The 22736-nt window shown below is 48.4% G+C and overlaps 2 protein-coding genes across 3 annotated transcripts; one reads left to right on the plus strand and one right to left on the minus strand.

Moving 5' to 3' along the window:
• Nucleotides 1–311: 311 nt before the first annotated feature.
• Ciao1 (cytosolic iron-sulfur assembly component 1) lies at nucleotides 312–5248 on the minus strand. Its single transcript, XM_059261348.1, has 7 exons — nucleotides 4937–5248; nucleotides 4465–4613; nucleotides 4079–4190; nucleotides 3891–3979; nucleotides 3498–3699; nucleotides 2480–2567; nucleotides 312–913 (listed from the first exon to the last, which is right to left on the minus strand). Exons 1-7 carry the CDS (start codon nucleotides 5073–5075, stop codon nucleotides 673–675), a joined length of 1020 nt encoding a protein of 339 aa, XP_059117331.1. The 5' UTR covers nucleotides 5076–5248; the 3' UTR covers nucleotides 312–672.
• On the plus strand, nucleotides 4938–16270 carry Tmem127 (transmembrane protein 127). Of its 2 annotated transcripts, none has more exons than XM_059261349.1 (4): nucleotides 4938–5538; nucleotides 5866–6250; nucleotides 14622–14786; nucleotides 15746–16270. In XM_059261349.1, the coding sequence occupies exons 2-4, from the start codon at nucleotides 6007–6009 to the stop codon at nucleotides 16051–16053; spliced, it is 717 nt and encodes a 238-aa protein (XP_059117332.1). In that variant the 5' UTR covers nucleotides 4938–5538; nucleotides 5866–6006; the 3' UTR covers nucleotides 16054–16270. The 2 variants fall into 2 exon arrangements, with proteins under 2 accessions (XP_059117332.1, XP_059117333.1); XM_059261350.1 differs by having other exon boundaries at nucleotides 5933–6250.
• Nucleotides 16271–22736: the final 6466 nt, after the last annotated feature.

A 22736-nucleotide genomic window follows, 5' to 3' on the forward strand; every position in this document is an offset into this window, starting at 1 on the left:
CCAATCCTCTCTTTAGGGGAGTTCAGTTGCCACCACAGCATGATGTCTCAAGAGGCATGTGAGGGTTTCTAAGTAAGAGCAGAGGTGTTCTTTTACTCTGAACAAACTTGTGAACGTCACTGTTTTTTGAGAAAGGGTCTTGTATAGCCCAAACTAGTTTGAAACTTGCTATGTAGCCAAGGATGACCTTGAGCTTCTGATCATCCTGTCTTTGCTTGAGTGCTAGGAAGACACCATAACTGGCTTGTATGTCTTAAATGCAGGGACTTCTCTTAGAAATTGGGAAGGAGGGACCCATTTAAACAGTGGAATTATAAATGATAAATGACCTTATTTATAAAATAGGAAGTGGGGCACAGGTGGATTATTTCTATAAAGCTCATAATTTCAGAAAGCTTTCAAACACATTCTCCTATATACATACATAGTGATTATAAATACTCTATTTACCCCCCAAATGTAACACCATGCCCTAAATAAAGCAAAATTTGTAACACAACATACTTCTGTTCCATGGCTCTGTCCCATGGCTCTCTCACATCAAGGAAGGGAAACAGTGAATGGTCCTGTGGCTTCTACACATCCAAACAGAGGCATAAAGCTAAATGAAGATCAAGGATCCTTCAGGTCCTCTTGATGACTAGGAAAGTCTTAGCCAAGTCAAGCTATAGCTCAGAGGCCTGCAGGTTGGTGATATTCCCAGAAGGCCACCTCCCCATCATCACTACAAGAGGCCAGGAGTCCTGGCTCCTTGGGATTCCAAGCCACACAGTTGACGTCCTGGGAATGGGCCTGACGCAGATGAGCTGTCAGAGAGAAGGTAGGCTGCTGTGGATCTGAGCCTGGATCCTCCTCAAACACTCGGATGGCATCATCCCCACACGCTGTAGCCAGGGCCCCTGTCAGCTGACACCTGGGAGGAACATACATGCCACTGGGTAAGCAGATGACTCCTGCCTCTCCAACCCGGCAAATTAGGGAGAAGTGTTCCACAGTCCCAGGCCTACCTTCTTCCCAAACCTAAGGCCTCAACCAAGTGTTTCACAGAAAAGCTTTCCTAAGCCATCACACCAACAAAGGCCCTCCTAGTCCTCAGGGGTTCCCATCTGGTTGCCCCAGCTACAGATGAGACCAAATCACACTTTCTCCACTTGGCGTAAGCACTTGCCCATGTCACTGCATCCTTAACCTCCTTTTAACACTGACATTAACAAGTTTTACCATAATTTAGTAGAACTTACTTTAAAATAAACATTGAAGATTCCCCAATTGCCCATCACTGTATAAAATTTGAATCTGGAATGTTCAATTGCCTGTTAGTAAGTTAAAACACCAGCAAAAATTCCAATTGCTTGAGTGTTTTTTTTTCTTTAAGACCGGGTTTCTTTGGGTAGCTCTGGCTGTCCTGAAACTCACTCTATAGACTAGATCTACCTGCTTCTACCTACTGAGTGATGGGATTACAGGTATGCGCCAGCACCACCCGGCAGTTTTTTTTTAAAGGATTTTTTTTAATTGTTGTAAGATTTATTTTTCTTTTATAGGTATTTTTGCCTATATGTATGTCTGTGTACCATGTGTGTATAGTGCCACTGAAGCCAAAAAGGGTGTCAGATCTCTTGGAACTAGAGTTACAGACAGTTGTGAGCAGCCACGTGGGAGCTGAGAATTGAACCTAGGTCCTCTAGAAGAGAAGCCAGTTTTCTTAACTGCTAAGCCATTTCTCCAGCCTCAAATAGGTCTAAATTTTTTGTTGTTGTTTTGATTGCTTTTTTTTTTTTTTTTTTCTGAGACAGAGTTTCTCTGTGTAGCCCTGGCTGTCCTAGAACTCACTCTGTAGACCAGGCTGGCCTCAAACTCACAGAGACAAGAAAGGTTAATTTTAAGCTGTTAAATACATATCCCTAAAAAACCAACCAAACAAACTAAAAACCAACTCCTTAGCTAAAAGTAAATTTCAATTTCTGCCATAAACTTAATGCTTAAGGGGTAGCGTGGGGCTAATTCTCCATGAAGTCAAAATACTCAAGTCCCATTTCATGGCATAGATATTCCCAGACATTTGCTAGAAATAAAGTTTAGATATATAACAGATTTTTCTCATGGTTGGAATTATTTCTAAGATCTAAGACTCAGGCCCAGAGTGGCCTCTAACCTCCACTCTTCTAAGAATGGGGCAGCTTTTCTAGTCTCCGTAAGAATCAGTTACTAAAGCACAAAGTCCACAGTTACAAATGCACATATTCTATGATCATCTCAGGATGTCCCAATGCTATGTAAATCCTAAGGGTTGGTGCTGCCCTCAAAACCTGGGATCTTATCCCAGAAACAGTCTTAGGTATAGTCATCTTCCTGCTCCTAGAACCCCAGGCCAGCCAGTTGTAAACCAGAATAGCAGGCCTAATCTGAACAAATGCAGAGCAGCACAGGTCATGCCATCTCTAAAATCCCTGCTACAGGAATGTGACTGAGGTCTTACCAAGCAATGTCGTAAATGGTCCTGGTGTGGAAGCCTGACAAAGTGCAGATACATTTCCAGGTGGGGTCAGAGCCACTGCATGCCACCCCTGTGCGACAGAACTTTCTTAAGTCCAAGGCATTCTGTGTCCTGAGCACCCCTACTATTGCAAAGGAGAACCTAATGTGCCCTTCCTCATTCCACTGCCAATCAATGAGCCTTCGTCCCAACCGTGTTCCCACCCTCCTTATCTGCCTTACACCCTGTTGTCACCCAAGGATTCTGAGAAGGAAGCACCCCTATTCCACTGCAGGCTGTATCTAACCAGTTAATCTGCCTTTTAAGGCCACTCACTAGCCACCCACCCAACGTCACTCCTCCCTTCTAGTCCTCAGCCTTGCCTCAAGGAACCCTGTTCTTCACGTTGTTTAGATATTCCCACCATCAGCCAACTCATGCTGCTGGGTTTTCTTTTCTTTCTTTTGAGTCAGGGTCTCACTATGTAGCTCTGGCTGTCCTAAAACTCACTATGTAGACGGTGGCCTTGAACTCAGAGATCTCCCAGCTTCTGCCTCCCGAGTACTGGGATTAAAGGCCTATGCCACCACCATTTGGCAGCTTTTTTTTTTTTTTGGTTGGAGGGTTTGCTACTGGGCTTTCAACTGAGAATCTTGTGTTACAGTCTCCAGTTAAAAATTCTACATGCCAGCCAGGGGCGCACGCCTTTAATCCCAGCACTCGGGAGGCAGAGCCAGGCGGATCTCTGTGAGTTCGAGGCCAGCCTGGGCTACCAAGTGAGTTCCAGGAAAGGCACCAAAACTACACAGAGAAACCCTATCTCGAAAAACAAAAAAACAAAAACAAAAACAAAAATTGACATGCCATCTTCAAATTTGGTTGGAAGGCCTTGTTCCACAAAGCTATCCCCAGTTCTTTCAGTGCTTCCCTGGAGATCTCCTGTGACCTCACGAACCCAATTTGTGATTCATGGCAGACTATAAAACTTTTCAGTGGTCTCCTTTGACTCCTGGACCCTCACCTTGCTCATTGCCTGGTAGATACTGGCGCCAAATGCGCACAGTACGGTCATCACTGCAAGATGCCAGACGCTGGCCACTGGGGTCAAAGGCCAAGCTCCATACAGTGGACTCATGACCTTCAAGGGTGGCACAGCAGACCCAGTCGTCCCCTTCTTCCTGGTACAACTTCACTGTGTCATCATAGCTGGCAGAAGCTAAAAGCTGAAAGTGAGAAAGGAGACCCAGCATTTGTCTGTATGGCCCAGGAGGTACCCACGGTTCCAGCATCAAACACTGTCTGGACAGGACAGTCCCAAAGATCCCTATGGAAGTGAGGGTGATGTTGAAGAGTGCAGGCAGGCCGAGCACAAGCCTCCACATCAGGGTTCTTTCCTACCCCGTCTGACGCTTACCTCCTGGCTTGGGTGCCAAACCACATGCTTAACGTCCTGTGTATGAGAGTTGAGGACACTGACACATTCATACTCATCCTCTTCGTCAACTGTGGGAGAAAAAAGAACCAAAGAGCTGACCCTGTCAGGAGCAGAGCTGAAAGTCAGTGAGCTGGTTTTCCATTGTACCTAGAGACGTCTGGACTCACCTTCCCAGACCCACACACTCTTATCTCTGCTGCAGGTAGCCAAGAGATTGCCAGACGGGGCCCAAGCCACTGACTTGACCTCATTTTCATGACCCTCAAGAGTGGTTACACACTGGAAAGGGAAAAAGATTGTGAATTAATGACAGCTAAGAGTCCCAGTAAAACATCTAAGATCACAACCTTGTTGCTGAGACAGCCTAGATGAGCTTGGACTTGTGGCAGTCCTCTTGCCTCAGTGTCCCATTGCTGGGATTTGGTGTCATGAACTACCATACCCAGCTACCATGTCTATGGTATAAACATTAAGTAAAGGCTGTCCTCAAAGGGGCAGGTTGACCCAGCTGTGGGGTACAGACAAGTAATTTGCTTCCATCCAGCCTGGTTACCTCAAAGTCATTCTGGTTCTTCTTCCAAATGCAAGTAGTAGCATCGAAGCTGGCAGAGGCCAGGTAATTTCCACAGGGGGACCAGGCCACTTTCCGAACAGTGCGCTGATGGCCTTCAGAAAGGACAGACTTGCAAATCCAGCTGTCACCTACAGGCAGAGAACAGGCTAGGCTCGGGGGCACCGTCAATGCCGCTCAATAACTGGTACTGAAAGTGGAACCCTGTCGGGTGACAAACTCAACCACCATTACAACGATGCAAGCAAGCGACTACTTCCTCTGGAAGGGGTCTTAAAACCGTCCAATCGCTATTGAGACTACTTTTCTCATTTTTCTTCCTCAACAAATATCCCAGTTCCCGCAACAATCCCAGACTGTCCGCTGACGCTTGCACACTCCTTCCCCCGACAAACCCTTTTCAAGAGCAGCGTCTTCCTCGGCACCAGGGTCACAAAGCCAAGCCAGGCCTTACCCTCGGTGCCCCAGATGCGGATTTTACGGTCGCCGCCGCACGAGGCCAGCAGAGTCCCCGTGGGGTTCCAGGCCAGGAACCAGCAGCGGGAGTCCGGGTGCGCCGGGACGCGGCTCTGCAGCACCAGTGCATCCTTCATGGCGGTGGCCTCGGGGTGAGAAAGAGGACGCCGAAAGCAACGTGCAGAACGCGGTGGCCACGGTACGACCCCACGGTCGCCAGATGCCCCGCTTCTGCCACAGGGGTCGCCCTGGGAACTGAAGGGCCCGCTGCTGAGGCCGCACGGCCTTCTGGGACTTGTAGTCACTCCCCCTCACCTTCCACAACGGGAAGCCTCTCAGGACTGTCCCGAACTACCAGTCCCCTGATGCCCCGCGCGAGAACAGGCGGCGCGCGCACACAGTGACGCGAAAGGAGGGCAGAGCGGTGAGCCGGAGGAGGAGGAGAAGGGGGTGGGGTGCGGCTGGAGGAAGCCGGAAGTGCATCAGCCCGGGTCCGTCTGGGCGTTGCGGGATTGGGGCCTGTGATCGCTTGGCCCGGGCAGCTGAGAAGCCCGTGACCGGGCAGAGCGGCGCCATCCCGGCCCTGAGGCCTACTGACCGGTGAGGAGCAGGGACTAGAGTAGGGAGGGTCACTGTGGCTTAGGTCCCACCTCAGAGTGCGGGTTCCGGATCCCGGCGGCCCAGCCGCATCCTCCGCCCCTCAGCAACCCTCTGCCCAATAACCCCAGTCTAAGTCTCCTCCGCCCCCCGCGCCAGTAGCTGACCCCCTGTACCTCCGCCTGTACATCCTGGCATGTCCACAGCCCACCTAGTCCCCTGCCCTCTAGGAGTCCTAGTCCAGCACCCCTCATCCAGAGCCCTCGGTCCCCGCCCCTCGAGTTCCCGCAGTCCTTTGGTCTGTGCTCAGCCCTGGGTCCCACCCCGCAGTCTCTGGTGCGGACCCTGACAGCTCCCGGCCAGCTGCCCATCGCATTGCTGTCCACCCCGGGTACAGACAGGCTCTGCGCACCCCGCTGAGGTCGGCGGCCATCAGCAACGACCGCAGAGCTACAGCGGGCGGCCCCGGGCATGTATGCCCCTGGAGGCGCAGGGCTGCCGGGAGGGCGCCGGCGGAGGAGCCCGGGAAGCAGCGCTCTGCCCAAGCAGCCGGAACGGAGCCTGGCTTCGGCCCTGCCTGGAGCCCTGTCCATCACGGCGCTCTGCACTGCCCTGGCGGAGCCTGCTTGGTTGCACATCCACGGAGGCACCTGTTCCCGCCAGGAGCTGGGGGTCTCGGACGTGCTGGGCTATGTGCACCCGGATCTGCTGAAAGGTGAGGGCTCTGATCTCCTGCTCTCCCGGCTTGAGGGGCGGTGTAGAACGGACACGGGACTGGCATAGATAACCAGCGTAGATAACCAGAGGCAGTCATTTGTTAAAGGCAACAGCCCCGTTCATACTTGGTGTTCATGCCCACCAGGTGGCTCTGTTTGGGGGTCTAGCACCTCATCAATTCTGATGTTATTCAGCCAAGCACTTAATTCTCACCGTCATGCTAATCCAGAACGCTGCTATTTTAGGTTTCTGCCAGAGAAAGGGCACTTTATAGGTAGAAGAAATAGGGTGTTAGGTATCACAATTAACCACTCCCTTCTAACAGACCTGTGAGATGCAGAAAAGTTGTTTGGGGGCAGCTTGATTGATGGAGAAAACAGAACTGTTAATATGACCAATTGTAAAAGATATTTTAGTATTCTTTGATAATTGGACTTACAGTAGAGAGTACTTGTGACATCCCAGATCATCAGACGTCAGTTCCATTGCCACACTCAACAGTTGGAATTTGGCTTTCCATGCCCTTACAGGTATACCCGACTGAGATGGTTGCTTTATTCATCAACGGATTTCCCAGACCAGCAGGCAGAAGAAAATATCTATTCTGTTACTGATCAAATAGGAGTCCAGAGCTTAGCGGAGTGCCTGTCTCAGGAGCCTCATAGCTCCTCCTCTGTTTCTAGGAGTGAGGATAAAGGCTGTACCGTGTGAAAGCAGGACTGTACTTACTGATTTTTAATCTAAAAATGGCCAGTGGGCCCCAAATGGTCCCATCTTGTTGTCCTCAAGTCTTTTGAACTAGTCTCAGAAGTCTTCACGTTTCTTCTCTGCCCTCTTTAGTTCTGGTACATTCCAGTTAGACATGAGCAAGGTGTCTCAGCGAGGGCTCAAGCCCTGGTGAAAAGGTCAGCGCCCCTCTGCATTAAAAACAACACTGCTATAGGTCTAAGCTGAAAAACCTTATTCTGTCACCTAGTGTTGTCTTGCTTGCTGAGTTCTCGCTCTCTCTTTTTTTTTCTTTTTCTCTGAAACAGGGTTTCTCTGTGTAGCTTTGCGCCTTTCCTGGAACTCACCCTGTAGACCAGGCTAGCCTCGAACTCACAGAGATCCGCCTGGCTCTGCCTCCCGAGAGCTGGGCTTAAAGGCGTGCGCCACCACCGCCCGGCGAGTTCTCTTAAGTTTGCTTCTCTGCACATTCAATGCTTTAGGATGATTTTTATAGAGAACAGGGTGGAGGCTTCTGGTTTGAGATTTTTTCAATCCCCTCTCTTCCTAAGTTTGTCCCTTTAAGACCAAGGTTGTGCACTGGATGGAGGCCTCCTGATATGCAGGCCTCCTGATGTGCAGCGTTGTCTTAGCATATACCTGATAGCACAAAGGCTGTGGAGTTTGAGTCTGGATGATTTCCCATTTCTTTGCACTCACCTTCATGCGTGCCTTTTGCGTTTGATGCCGTGGTGCTTGTGTTTTAGGAGTTGAGTGTCACACACAAACTGGGAGTTTATGAAGACAGTCTTTTGCAGGTCATCCCTAGGGTGGAAGAAGGGTCATAATATTCAGATGGTGTAGAGAGAGGCAGTCTGATCTTACATCCTTGTTTCAGAGATCCAGGAAGGAAGTGAAGCGAGCTCCCCAGGCTTGCCCTCCTAGGTGGCATCACTGGTACTGCCTCCCATCTGTTGATGACAGAATAAAATGGTACTGTCTCCTTAATTATGTTTATCCTTTGTTTTACTTCGGCTGTTGTAAAGAAGGATCTCATGATACCCTGTCTTGGTGTACATCCCTGTCAAAGGCATGTTAAAATAAAAATCACCTCTTGGTTCAAGTTTTTGTTTGTTCACAGATGCATTTGCCCTTTCTAAGAAATTATTCAGACCAAATTTTGTCCTTTTCAAACTTGTTGTCTTAACCTTTATACTGCATTTGCTGTGTGTTTAGATCTCTTAGCCCATGTGTGGTTTGCCTGCTCTGCTCGTCTCCTTGGCCATTGTAAGCCAGAATCACTTAGCTCCTGTCTATAAATAGAAGCATTGGCATTGGGACCTTGTGAGCCATTGCAGAAGGCAAGGAATCTGGTCTCTTGTAGCTTCTCTTCTGCTCTCTACCTGTGATTTTGGTGCCTTGTGGGCCTTCAGGCATATGGTATCCTGTGTGACTGTGCTGATTGCTAGGTCTACCAGACGATCTACCCTGGAAGCCTGGAATAGTCCAATCCCAGGAGGAAATAGAGATGTGCTGGGCAAATATGGTGCTTATAGATACTTGCAGAGGGAAACACCCCTGCTAGGTGTCTGCAGGGAAGAGAGAGTGAGGTGGGCCAGAAGGCTCCGAAGCAAGCCTGTGTACCAGGCATGGAACTAAGCACACTTCACATCTGCCTTAATTTGATCCTTATTTACAAAGGCCCCCAGCTCAAGGAGAGTAGGTAGTCTACTCAGAGACACAGCTGATCCAAGTTGTGACTCCGAAGTCCACGCTTTTATTACCACCACTCCTTAGTGCCCTCTGAATTTCTTTTCCTTTCTGTTAGAGCTATGTGAAAGTTACCATTTACTATTCTGATTGAGTCTTTTGTTGTTGTTTTGTTTCTCACCAGTAAAAGTAGCTTTTATTGGGGTGAGGAAATGTACACACACAAGGCACCAAAGAAAGACCCTTTGCAAAGCAGAAGGGAGATTTGGGAAGCCAAAGTCTCTCTGGTTGTATTTTTATCACAAACTCAGCCAGAGCTGTGCTTTTTAGTGCCCACACTGTCTCTCAGGCTTCAGGCTCAACTTGGTGAACCTGAGGCAGAGTCACTCACCCTTGCTGTGTGACCAGATGCGTGAAGGCTTTAGCAAATGCCAGCTCAACAGATTCTGTTCTGAATCCTCTCACATAGCTTCTCTGGGCTTAGGTCCAGAGAAGGCTTAGAAATGCCCAGACTTTTAGTGTCTGCAGTAGAGACCCTGAAAGCCCTCTCTTCCTCTCTAGTGTGGCCAGCAGGGCAACCCCACCACCAGCTTCAGGAAGCAGTTTTGGAGAATGAGTAAGTTGGGATTTGATGTCAGTGACTCAAGATTAACAACAGCCACTGGAGGACCAAGGATGGAGGGCCTGTGCACCTGATGGGTTGTGACAGATGCTGATGCTACCACCAGGCCCTTGGGGGCTGTTCTTGGGTGGCTTGACTGGCACCATTGATATTTGTAAAATGATCCATCTGGACACTAGTGTACCCTGTTGGTGGTCTATGTCAGGTCTGGCTGAAAGCCAAGAGTTACAGTGAAGGGGTACAGAGCTGAGGAGAAGGTTCTAGGAGAGACTGGGGCAATGGGATTCCTCTAGCCCACAGGACCCCTACTGAGGAAGGAGGAAGGGAAGAACAGCAGGAAGCTGGTCTGAAACCATTTTAGTTTTTCTGCCTTCAGCCCACATAGGTCAAGAGGGGGTCAACCACAGACAGGTAGACCGGAAGAGCCAGAGTATTCAAAACAAATCCAGCCCTGTGACTCACCAATGACCTTGGTCAAAGTCAGTTCCTTAGGATCTGATTACATAGCAGCTGCCTTCTTCCCTGATGACTAGAAGGGACAGTCAGGCAGTGTTTACCAAAATAAACAGGCCAGAATACAACTGGAGGGGAGGATAGGATATGCTGTGTGTCTGGAATGTAGTGTACCAAACCACTTGACCAAATTTAAAGTCAAGATCCTGCCCCACACAGCCTTTTTCTCCCACAATAAGTCACTCCTACCTACCTAGCCTTTGGAGCTTTAGTGTCTCTGGAAGACCTCTTGGGGAAAGGAGTGTTATTTGCCCTCGCTGCCATAGTATTTAGGAAAGGAAGCCAGAGACTTGAAGATCTCTGGCCCTAGGAGATGCTCTCGATCAGGGCTGTCTTCCTGTTTTACCTTATGTTAAGACACTGCTCCCCTGCCGTCCCTCTCTGGAAATGTTAGCACCACCCAAAGGGAAGTTCACATTTGGCTTTCCCCTTAAGCTAGTGACTGTCAACATGTGGATTGCAATCCCTGTGGGAGTCCACCGACCCTGTCACAGGGGTTGCCTGAGACCATTGGAAAACACAGATACTTATTTACATTTCAATTCAGAACACTAGCAAAATTATAGTTATGAAGCAGCAGTGACAATCATTTTATGGTTGGAGTCACTACAACATGAGGAACTGTATTAAAGGGTCGCAGCATTAGGAAGGTTGAGGACCGCTGCCTTAAGCACTATAGCTTTGGAGTAGAGAAGGGCAGTAGAAACAAAACATGCTTGAATTTGGTATCAGAAGCTCTTCCTCTGTCCAGAGTCACTATTCAGTCTGCAGAACAGGTAACTGCTTTCCCTCCTAGCACCTGTCTGTGGTGGGTGAGGCAGGGGCCTTTAAAACAGGCCCTCTAGTGACTTGCTAAAGATTGAATGGAGCCTGGGGCAGACCTAGCATTTGACTAGGTATAGAGTTTTTCTGGTGTCCTAACTCCTGACCAGAACTGTGCTCAGATGCCCTCGGTGCTGCAGAGGGCAGGTTTAAACACCATCTGAAGCCAGTTTTGTCCTCAGACCTTGTGTGGACACTGCTCGTCACTCAGCGAGCCACACCTTTCTTGTCCTTTGTTGTGGCTGCTGCTGCTGGAATCTGAGTCCTCAAGCTGCTGCTTCATGAGCTCAGCAGCTGCTGTCTTGGACAACGTTCCTACTAGTTCGTCTCACCCTTTTTTTCAGTACACCTCCGTAGAGTTTGATTGATTATCTCCATCAAGGAAATAATAAAAGCTGCCAGTGGGTGCTTAGCAGTTTCCAGGTAGCACAGTGCAGTGTCTGGGGGTCACTGTGTGACCTGGAGGAGGTCACTTAATCTTCTGGAGCTTCTGACTCCTCATCCGAGCTGTGTGATGACTTTGAGGGTGGCACTCAAGCTTGGCAAAGATAATGCTGGACCCATTTGTGTGCACAGGCTCCTGTACCTTCAGCCATGTTTGCCTTGGGAAAGGCAGGTGAAGGGGGTCCTCTTTCTTGAAGCTTTTTATCATGTGCATATCTTTTTTTTTTTTTTTTTTTTTTTTTTTTTTTTTTTTTTGGTTTTTCGAGACAGGGTTTCTCTGTGTAGCTTTGCGCCTTTCCTGGGACTCACTTGGTAGCCCAGGCTGGCCTCGAACTCATAGAGATCCGCCTGGCTCTGCCTCCCGAGTGCTGGGATTAAAGGCGTGCGCCACCACCGCCCGGCTCATGTGCATATCTTGCTTATTAAAATAAAAGTATTTTAAAACGTAAAGCACATAGATGTGGATATATCAGGTGCACATTTTCAAGGATAATATGTTTAACCATCATCAGAAGAAACAAAACCCAGTGTTTTAAAAGCCTCTTATGTTCCCTTCTTCACACAGTGCCTGGCTGCACAGAGTAATGCAGGTGAACTGCTGCAAAGTGGCCTATGATGTCAGCCTTTCCACCCTGTCTCTGGCAGGCATTCTTGGTAGCACTGGAACACTTGAGTCTCCAGTATTCCCACATGCCATGCAGACCCCAAAAAGAACTGATTCAGTTTTCAGTAATGTTCAAATCAGAGCCAGGAGTCAGCCCTTGCTCCCTCAAGCCTTTGTTCCTGGGCCCCTTCGGAATTCCTATGCTGTCTGGAGTAGGCAGTGCTGGATGCAGTGAGGGCAGATGCTAGCTTCTGGCAGAACTCATGGACAGCCAAGCTCCATGGCAGTAGGTAATCACCCAAGCTGGATGCTAGGTCCTCTGCAGTTAAGATCATGACAGATAGCTCTGAAGGCAGCCAGATAGAGGCACCTGAGTCTTGTCTGGGCTTAGCCAGCATATACCTGGAGAGTTTTGAGTCTGAGACTGAGTACATATGCCAGTCACAAAATGCTTGGCATTTCCCACTGCTCAAGATTCCATCATGGTCAGCATCTGCTATACTGAATCTTTTTTGTTGGCAGTGGGTCCACCGCTTAGCTTCTTGGTCTTTCCTCCACCTGTCTGCTTTCCTCTGGTATCTACGACTGGTGCTTTTGGGGACTGGAGACTTGGACTACTTGTATGGGGATTTTCTGTGCTCCCAGACCCTCTAGGAACCTGGTACATGATTGCAGCAGCACCTTGGTAATCAGGATGTATGCTAGAAACTGAAGATTGTTACCTTCAGATTCTAAATTTGACATCAAAGCTTAAGAAAGGAGCCTGTAGCCTGTGAGTTTGACCAGCTCTATCCAGTTTTTCCTAAATTACTCAGTGACCTATGGCCTAAATGAAAGCAATAGCTGAGGAAGAGGAGGAGGAGGGAGAGGAAGTGAAGACTTGTTTTCTTCTTTAAACTTTCTTGGTTTTGTTTTCAAGACAGTTTGTGTGTGTGTGTGTGTGTGTGTGTTTAGCCCTGGCTGTCCTGAAACTAGCTCTGTAGACTAGGCTAGCCTTGAACTCATAGAGATCTGCCTGCCTCTGCCTCCCAAGTGCTGGGATTAAAGGCATGAGCCACCACCACCTGGCCCTTTTTTGGTTTGTATTTGTTTGTTTGTTTGTTTGTTTTTTAAGCAGGTTCTCACTAGGTACCCCTGGCTGGACTGGGACTCACTATGTAGACTAGCCTCTAACTCAGAGAGATCTCCTTCTGAGTACTGGAATTAAAGGTGGGCACCAACATGACGTGCCTTTGGTTCCTTTTTTGATCAGCCTTTATTCCATTCTGTGCTTCAGGAAGCCATCACAGTTTCCATAGCTATCAAAGGAGACTGACAGTATTGTTTACCTGAAATCTTCAGAAGAAGGTATTTAAATACTGCAAGGATACAAGTTGCTCTGTTTTGGTGCATGATTATCACCCTAGGGACTCCTTGAATGCTGCTCTCCTGTTTTAGCACTCCTGTTCCTTGGTTTACTCCCCCATGAACTTTCCAGGGCTCTTGGTGTGACTTGTAGCTTTTCCGCTGCTTGCCTGTCAGCTGTCTAGTCCTAATCGAAGTCTTCTCCCCTTTGTTTGTAGGGGTGCAGTCGAGGTGGTGATTGAGACAGGCTCTGGTGAAGCCCAGGCTGGCCTCAGGTTTGCTAAGTAGCAGAAACTTGCCTCGAACTCCTGAAGCTCCTGAAGCTCCTGGCAACACCTCCTTAGTGCTGGGATTACAAGAGTGAACCACTGTTCAGTGGCATATTTGCCTCATTGTTAGTCTTCACCACTGTCCATTCCCAGAACTTTTTCATGACCCCAACCTGAAAACTCACAGTCAACTAACACCTTGCCCTCCCTTTCTCCGGCCACCATCTCACTCCTCTGGCCAGTGGTCTGACTTCTCAGCATTTCATGAACAGAATCACAATAGTTGGCCTTCTGTATTTGACTTAACTTACTTCACTTAGCTCAGTGTCTCTAAGTTCAATGCCTGTTTTAGAATGAAAATGGAAGGAATGAGTGGATAAGTAGAGAATGGGATTTAATTGACCTCTGACCTTGGTCTTTCTGGCTGTTTCAGCTCAGAGGTCAATGGCCTTTCCCTGCTGGCCCAAAGCATCCTTTAGCAAAATAGCTTAATATGTTAGCTTTGTTGTCAGAATCTTGAAAAATGGTTTGAAGCTAGCTAGGTCTGGTGGCTCGCACCTGATTGCAATACTCAGGAGGCTGAGGCAGAAGGATTATGAGTTTGAAGCCAGCCTGGGCTACACAGTGAGACTGTCTCAAAAGCAAAGTGAATGGAAGAAAGGGAAGGAGGGAGGGAGAGACGGATGGGTGGGCACTGGGCATGGTACTCAGTTTGTAGAGTACCTAGCATACAGGAAGCCCTGGTTTGTGCCATTAAATTATGTGTGGTGGTGCATGCCTGTAATTCTAGCCCTCCAGAGGTGGAGGCAGGAATGTCACGTTCGTCATTCTCCACCCCTACTCAGCAAGTTTGAGGTTAGCTTGAGATACATGAGACCTGTCTCAAAAAGAAATATAGAAGAAATATACAGTCACCCTAGACTAGTCTTGTTGGAAAAAAGACTTGAAGTGTACAGGTGACTCCTGTTTGCCTCTGCAGAGCAGCTGGTGGCAGGAGCTCATACAGTGCCCTCCAGGGCTTCTGTCTCCGGAGACTGGGGGAGGAAACCAAGATCCTTTTAGGTACACTGCCTGCCTCAGCCGGGCGGTGGTGGCGCACGTCTTTAATCCCAGCACTCGGGAGGCAGAGCCAGGCGGATCTCTTTGAGTTCGAGGCCAGCCTGGGCTACCAAGTGAGTTCCAGGAAAGGCGCAAAGCTACACAGAGAAACCCTGTCTCGAAAAACCAAAAAAAAAAAAAAAAAAAAAAAGAAAAGAAAAAAAAAAAAAGAAAAGAAAAAAACACTGCCTGCCTCAGGGTGTTTCTTGGGCATGAAGCTTCCATTCTTTCTCCACAGATTTCTGCATGAACCCCCAGACAGTGCTGCTCCTGAGGGTCATTGCTGCCTTCTGCTTCCTGGGCATCCTGTGTAGTCTCTCTGCATTCCTTTTGGATGTCTTTGGGCCCAAGCACCCAGCTCTGAAGATTACCCGTCGCTATGCCTTCGCTCACATCCTCACTGGTAAGGCCAGGGTCTACTCATGTGGGAGGGGACTGCCCTGAGGCATATTGGTACCTGAGCTTGTTTCTCTGTGGAGAGCTGTGTGATATGCTCTAGCCTTTCAGGAGTGCATTAGGGTTGGCTTCTGCCATTTGTGAGTAATTTGCCTAGGATTAGAGGGAATGTTAGAATTCCACAGGAATCTCACGGCTCTCCAAACATGACAGTTACATCATAGAAACCCAGGCCTGGTGTTAGCATGGAGGAGTCGGGCTGTCTTACCTGGGCTGGGGTGTGTGGCCAGTTTCCCCACTGAGTTGACCTCCCAGCCAGGTCCGCCTCTCTGCTTGGATGCAGCCACTTTCCTCACCAGGCCTGGCTGCTGTCAGTTTGGCTTTCGATAGTGATTGACTTCAATTCCAGCTCAGTCTCTAAAACTTCATGATTTGGTTTTGTTTTGTTTTTGTTTTTCCCAGAGCCAGTGTAGCTCTGGCTTTCCTGGAACTCACTCTGTAGACCAGGCTGGCCTCAAATTCACAGAGATCCTCCTGCCTCTGCCTTCTGAGTGCTGGGATTAAAGGCGTGTGCCACCACTGCCTAACTTTAAAACTTCATTATCTTATTTGTTTCTTCTCAGTACACAGAAGCATCCAGGGGCCTTATTATCTAATTGTAAATTCCTTCTTTCTTTTCTTTTTCCCCTTTTTTGGAGGGGCATGGGGTGGTACTGGGCATTGAATCCAGGGCCTAGTGCATGTTAGGCAAGCTCCTTACCATTGAACAATAATTCTTAAGATAGACCCTGTCTAGTCAGGATGGGTCAGATAACTGTCCTCGGCCCTAAGCCAAGAACCTTATAGCCAAGAAAGTTCTTGGGCCCTGGGCCAGGCAAGTCCTCCGAGAACTGGGTGAGAGGCTGTGATTGATTCCTTAAACGTCCTGACTGCTGATCCCCGTTGTGTGCTGTCTCTGTCTCCCAGTCCTACAGTGTGCTACCGTCATTGGCTTTTCCTACTGGGCTTCTGAGCTCATCCTGGCCCAGCAGCAACAGCATAAGAAGTACCATGGCTCCCAAGTCTATGTCACCTTCGCTGTTAGCTTCTACCTGGTGGCAGGAGCTGGCGGAGCCTCAATCCTGGCTACTGCGGCCAACCTCCTGCGCCACTATCCAACGGAGGAAGAAGAACAAGCGCTGGAGCTCCTATCTGAGATGGAAGAGAATGACCCCTACCCAGCAGAGTATGAAGTCATCAACCAGTTCCAGCCACCCCCTGCCTACACACCCTAATGCCAGCCAGGGCTCTCTTCCTCAGCAGCCCTTCCCCCAGTGCCACAGCTCCTCTTTCACCCAGAAGAGCCACTTCCCCCACAGGTCTCACCGGTAGGACCCTGACCATCTTCACCAAACCTTCCCCAGGTGACACTCTGCCTTTAGGGTTGTCCATTTGTCCCTGCTCTGCAGAGCTGGGATGATTTTATATAATGCACTCTTTCCCCTCCCAGAACCCTCTGCTCCTTTCCTGTTCACTAGCTCCTTCCAACCAGGGATGGTCAGATAAGTTTCCTCCCTCCGTGGGCCATGTCTTTGGGACTGGGACTTTCCTGGGTTGCTGCTGTAGTGGACAGTCCCTGAGAGAGGTGCCAGCAGGGCACAGAGGGAAGGGGCTGTGCCATGCAGGTTCACTCTGCCAGGCCCAGCATTTGTGCCACATCTGTATCTGGGCTGACTCCCTCATTCCTTCTAGAGTGCCCTAGGCCCAGCCATCCACTTTGTGGATTCTCTGCACTTTAGTCTCTGGGCCACTCCTCATGTGTGTTCTGGTTTTCTGGAGAGAAGGGATTGCTGTTCTGCTCTCCTGCCCTGCCCTGGCTTCCTGTGGTTGGAGCCAGGCAGGGAAGCAGAACCAGGCAAGACACTGATCCTATGGAGGACCCCAGTGAAGGGGACTGAGTGCCCCAGCCCCTTCGCCTTTTAATGTGAGTGGTTTTAAATGGAAAAGAGAACCAAACCAAGCATTAGCAGCCATGCTCTCTTTCTAAAACAGGGACATGGCTGCTGTTGTTCAGAAATGGAGCCCATCCCTTAGACTCTGCAATATTTTGGACCATAGCTCCCTCTAAGCCTATAGTCACTTCTCCCAGTCTCTCTAACAGAATGCAGGCTTTCTGTCCTGACTCCTTCTTCCAGTCTCTCTAACAGAATGCAGGCTTTCTGTCCTGACTCCTTCTTCCAGTCTCTCTAACAGAATGCAAGCTTTCTGTCCTGACTCCTTCTTCCAGGCAGCTGTGGCTCCCTGGGGCCTTTCTGTGGAACTAGGGCCACATGGCCCCTGCGGGGCTGAGAACTATGGCCTGGCTGGCTGGCCAGCGTGGTGCTCCTCAGAACTGTGGCACTGAGATGTAACCTGGCCTCAGTTCAGGCACAGGGGCCGAGCAGGGCAGGACCCTCCACTTTCCACAATAGTACTCCACCCAGAGGCCCATCAGGTTGGTGTCAGGACCCTGTCAGATGTGCAGGCCTGGCTGTAGCCTTCAGAGTCAGTGTGTCCCCTAGCCTGTGACTTGGGGCTACAGCTTGCTGCATGCCCCTCTCCCCTCTGGAATGTATGCTGGTCTTGCAGTGTGCTACTGGGCTGTTACTCTAGCTATTCTGTTTGCCTTGGGTCCAGTTTTATTGTTTGTTTGTTTATTTTGTTGTTTTGCCTGGAGACCTGGGGCATAAGGCAGGTGGGACTTGAGAGGCCTGCAGCTTGGATCCAGATAGGCAAGCTCTTCTTGTTCATTTATGAGCTTCTTTGGAGTGAGAGTCTAGTGCTAGCTGAAAGGGAGATGAATTCCAGTCTCCTCTCACCCTTAAGACAACAGACATTTTGAGCAAGAATGGAGACTCAGTACAGTCACTGAACTGTGACTACAAGACTGTCACCTCCTCATTCTTTGGCCAGAAAGAGTGGGGCATATGTGGACAAATGCCCATGCAGATGAAGACCAAGTGTGCCCATAAGAAAGCATCTGCTTGGAGCTCCCTGCTGTGATGCCAAAGTGTGCCCCAGTATGACTCTCCCATTCTTCCAGACCCTTCTCTGAAGCAAGAAAAGCTGCCAGGTGATACCTGAGCACAAAATCAAGGAGCTAAATTAAGACTACCTTTCTGTGAAGTCCTGAGCTCATCATTGGCAGGTTTCTGAAGTGTGTGGCCAGCTCTCTAACATGACATCTGAGGGAGCAGGCCAGAAGACCAGGCACCAAACATGCATGCCAAAGTGAATGAGGACTTGACCCTGTGGACTGTTCCTTGTGGTTTGGAACCCACTTTTACTAGCTTCCTGTTCCTCTGGCCTTTCTTTCACTTTTCCCTGCCATTCTGATACTGATAGTTTGTCATATAAATTCCTCTGGTTGTGTTTTTCTTTTCTAGGAAAAAAATTAAAAGGCAAAACAAAAACCAGAAACTACAAATGAGAACACAAATGCCAGTGGCTGCCTCTCATTTTTGTCATAACTTTCCAGATGTTCTCTTCCTCCCAGAGAAGCAGGAGACATTGAGTGATGAAGCTTGTAATGGAACCAAGTTAGGAGGAACTTGGCATGCGCCGAAATCACACATGACATTTTGATCCTTGGGAGCCTCCCACTCCTGACGTCTTTCACAGAGGAAGTTCCCAAAGCTCATAGCTAGAAACAGTAGGTACCTCTGCCCAAGATATCAACTACAGACCTTGAGCTGCCCCTCTCTCATGTCCTGATTAGCTGCAGAAGAGCTCTTTTCAGATCTCTAGTGGTACTTCCTGGGAAAAGCCTGAGAATTCAAATGGTTCTGGGAGCAAGGTTTGCAGAGTTGTTTTTCCAGGCAGTTGATGGGTGGAACCTTGATGGCTGCCCACACTCTTAGTTCACTCATTCTCAACCCAGCTTGGGGCCCCAAGTATGTACTTGGTGAAAACATTTAGGGCTCTCTTTGGGAAGTAGTCCATTCCTAGCAGGATGCATGTCTTTCCTAGAAACTGATAATCTTCTCATTTCGTGTCCATTAGACATTTCTATGAAGGGTCCATTGGATTATGCACAAAACACTGAACCCCATGAAAGAAATAGGATGTCTGACAGGACCTTGTCTCCCAGGATTGTATTTCCTTAGCTCAGGAGACAGATTCCCCCATAGGGAAACAGTGAAGTAAGTAGTCTCCTGGACACCTTGGGAAAGCCCTATGCTTGAGATGGGAGGCTGGTTCTAACCAGAATAATTATCAACAGCTTTCTGGATGGAACAAATAGAGCTGGTTGATGTGGGAGAGCATTGGGGGGAGGGGTCCCTCCCTCTGAGGGAATGGCATGGTGGCCAAGATGTGGTGCAAAGTGAGATGGTGAAGGCCCACCTGACGTTCCTCAGAGCAGTCGGAAGCCACAGGAGGGTCTGAAAGCAAAGGGGATCCAGTTTTATGGACTGCTGGTAGTGTGGAGGGCTGTGATGTTCCATAAAGCACCAGAGAGTGTGGGAACTGGGGGACAGGTGGACACTGTGTGGAGGACCCTCAGGCCTGGCAGAAGCGGCAGAGAGTCCGAACTCCAACTCTGTCACAGTGCACTAGGAGGTGGGTCAGAAGAGAGGCTGTGCTGTGTGAAGGACAGCAAGGAGAGGGAGGCCTTGGGAAACAGAGCGCTGCTGTCCCTGAAGGAGGGCAGTCCTCTCCAGATAACCCCAGAGGTGCCAGTGCCCTGGGCCATGACAGTATGGGATATGTTTCTGTGGGGAGACAGAAAGGAACTAATAAACTTTATAGCCTTTGTTTTCAAACAGTCTGCAGTCTTCCTGTACCTTTCTGTGAGAGTGCCGCTGGGATGGGGGCCAGGCAGAAAAGATGACTCCTGAAGTTAGGCAGGAACTCTTTTTTTAATTATTTATTTTATGTGCATTGGTGAGTGTTTTGTCGGCATGTATATCTGTGTGAAAGTGTCAGACCCTCTGGAACTGGAATCAAAGACACTAGTGAACTGCCATGTGGGTCCTGGGAATTGAACCTGGGTCCTCCAGGAAGAACAGCCAATGCTCCTAACCACTGAGCCATCTCTCTAGCCCTGAGGCACGAACTCTTAGGGACAGTGGTTTGACAATTAAGATGCCACTTCCTCACCTATGAGCTGTGGGGAAAATGCTTGACTTAAGTACTAGAGGAGAGGGCTCTTTCCTCAGGAGAGAGATTCATCGTGGACTGGTCTGTCCATTCTGCCAAGGAGGAAACCCCAGGTCTGGTGAGGGGTCTTTTCCAAAGATGTTGAAGGGAAGGTAGAGGCCTCCTCTGCCAATCATGTGTCTGAGGAGTTAGAGAATAAAAGAACTTTGATTCAGAGGCAGTTTCCAATCCTCTTTTTACATAGGTCTTTCAGAGTTCAGGGCCTGTTTGAACCACCTTGTCCTGACTGTTCCTAGAAGATGGCAACTGGTTCCCTAAGAGAACACTTTGTGGTGAGATGGACCATGTACCCCATATGTTTGCCTGTTCTACCACTTTCTTGGAGGTGGCATCTCTAACTTGACTACTTGTGTTGGGTTTTTCTTTTGGAAAATCCTCAGGGTGGTGGGTGGACTTTTATGTGAATGAGGATGCCCCCTATTCTTCCTACAGTCTATCAAGAGAGCGAAGAAAATTTGTATGTGTATACATATATATTTCTGTTTTGTTGATAGGTCCAAGTTGTGAATTCATTAGACCAAAAGAGCAGACTTTGTGTGTGTGTGTGTGTGTGTGTGTGTGTGTGTGTGTGTGTGTGTGTGTTTTGAGACAGGGTTTCTCTGTGTAGCCCTGGCTGTTCTAGAATTAGCTCTGTAGACCAAGCTGGCCTAAAACTCAGTGATCTGCTTGCCTCTAGCTCCTGAGTTCTGAGATTAAAGGCATGGGCCACCCCCCCCCCCAGCTTTTTTGAGGGGAGGCGTCATACATTTTGTTGTTTAGTTTGTTGTTATTTTTTAGAGCATTTCCTGTAGCCCAGGTAGGCTATGTAGAAGAGATGACCTTAAACTCCTGATCATCCTGCCTCCGCTTCTGAGTGTTGGGATTATAGGCTGAACACTTACTTGGTTTTATGTGGTACTGAGGTCAGATCCAGGGCTTTGTGCATACTGGGCAAGCATTCTGCCAACAAAGCTATGTTCTCAACATTGATTGATTGATTGATTGACTGATTGTAGACAGGCTCTTAATATTAAACTCTAGCTGGAACTCAATATCTAGACCAGACTGACTTCAAATTCACTAAGATCCACCTACTTGTGCCTTCCCAGTGCTGGGGGGTTGTGCCACCATGCTTGGCTCTTTTATTTTTTGTTAACATTAATTAGGCAAATACCTATTTTGTGGAGGATACAAAGATACTAACCCCCAAACAGGATATAGTTGGTAGAGAGCTTGTCTTTGCATGGACAAAGCCCTAGGTTTGATCCCAAGTACCACAAGTTATTAACCTACACAGTCTTGTCCCAAAGGCTTTCTAGACCAGCTGCCAGGAAAGAGAAAACCTGGAGATCAAAACCTGACAGTCAAGAAAAGCTCTACCCAGTGTAGTGACTCAGCCCTGTGACCCCAGCACTTAGAAAGGAGCCTGAGGCACAAGAATTGCCACAAGTTTGAGAGCAGCCTGGGCTATGTGGGGGATTTCCAATCCAACCTAGGTTATAGGGTGAAGCTATCTCAAAAGATGAAAGATAGGTGAAAAAGGAAGGCTTCTTGAGGAAGGGACATCAGGTTTTGAAACGTGATTAAGCTTGATGAGAGACATCTATTGTCGGATGGCAATTGTGAGCTGGAAATGTGTGCTGAAAACTGAATGCTGGTCTTCTGAAAGAACAAGTGCTGTTAACACTGAGCTATCCCTCTAGTTCTCTTATTTTTTTTCTATTTAAGAGAGAAGGTGATTAGCGATAGTCATTGTTCCTTATCTCCTACTTACAATGTACTTTAAAATATATTTATGTGTGTATGTGTCTTTGTGCAAGTATATGCCATGTGAATGCGACTGCCCTTAGAAGCTAGAAGTCAGAGCCCCTGGAGCTGGAATTACAGGAGGTTGTGAGTGATCTGATACGGGTGCTGAGAACTGAACCTGGGTCCTCTGCAAGAACATCAAGTGCTCTTAACCTCTGAGGCATCTCTTTTGCCCTCAACGATGTACTTTAACTTACATAGTCTCATTTGAGCCTGACAACCCCAAAACACAGGGCTGTATCATTAGCTGTATTTCGGGCCTTAATTGCAGTGCTTTAGAGGAGGGATGTAAAATAAAAAATGGAAGATCCACCACAGAATGACTGTCCTCTCACCATGCAAACAGTAAACCCAGATTGACACTGCTATGCCTGGCAAGATCCTTCCATGTGCCCCTCTGCTCTTGCTAGCTGGCCTAGATCTCTGTCAGTCAGTTAGTTAGGTCATAATCTAATTGCAGCTGTTGTTCCTGATGTGATTTGGTTGCTGGAGCAAATTTGTGCATCCCCTGATCAGTGTGTAGTTAGTGATCTGATGATTGTCTTTGCCCTCAACAACTTTCAGTTAAGACCATCTATAGCTGGAGTTTTCCTATGTCCACCCGGCTCCTGCAGCCGCTCAGACCCAAGTAAACACACAGAGGCTTATATTACTTATAAACTGTATGGCCAGGGCAAGCTTCTTGCTATCTAGTTCTTACATCTTAAATTAACCCATTTCTATTAATCTATAAGTTGCCATGTGGCTTGTGGCCTACTGGTACTTTCACATCTTGCTTCCTCTGTGTCTGGCTGGCGACTCCTGACTCAGCCTTCCTCTTCCAGGAATTCTCCTCCCTCTTTGTCCCACCTATACTTCCTGCCTGGCTACAGGCCAATCAGCACTTTACTTATTAACCAATCAGAGCAACATTCACAGCATACAGAGCAATATCCACATCACTTCCCCTGTTCTTTTTTTTTTTTTTTTTAAAAAGGAAGGGGTTTTTTTG

This window comes from Peromyscus eremicus, chromosome 4 (genome assembly GCF_949786415.1).
Source record: "Peromyscus eremicus chromosome 4, PerEre_H2_v1, whole genome shotgun sequence".
Classification (NCBI taxonomy): domain Eukaryota; kingdom Metazoa; phylum Chordata; class Mammalia; order Rodentia; family Cricetidae; genus Peromyscus; species Peromyscus eremicus.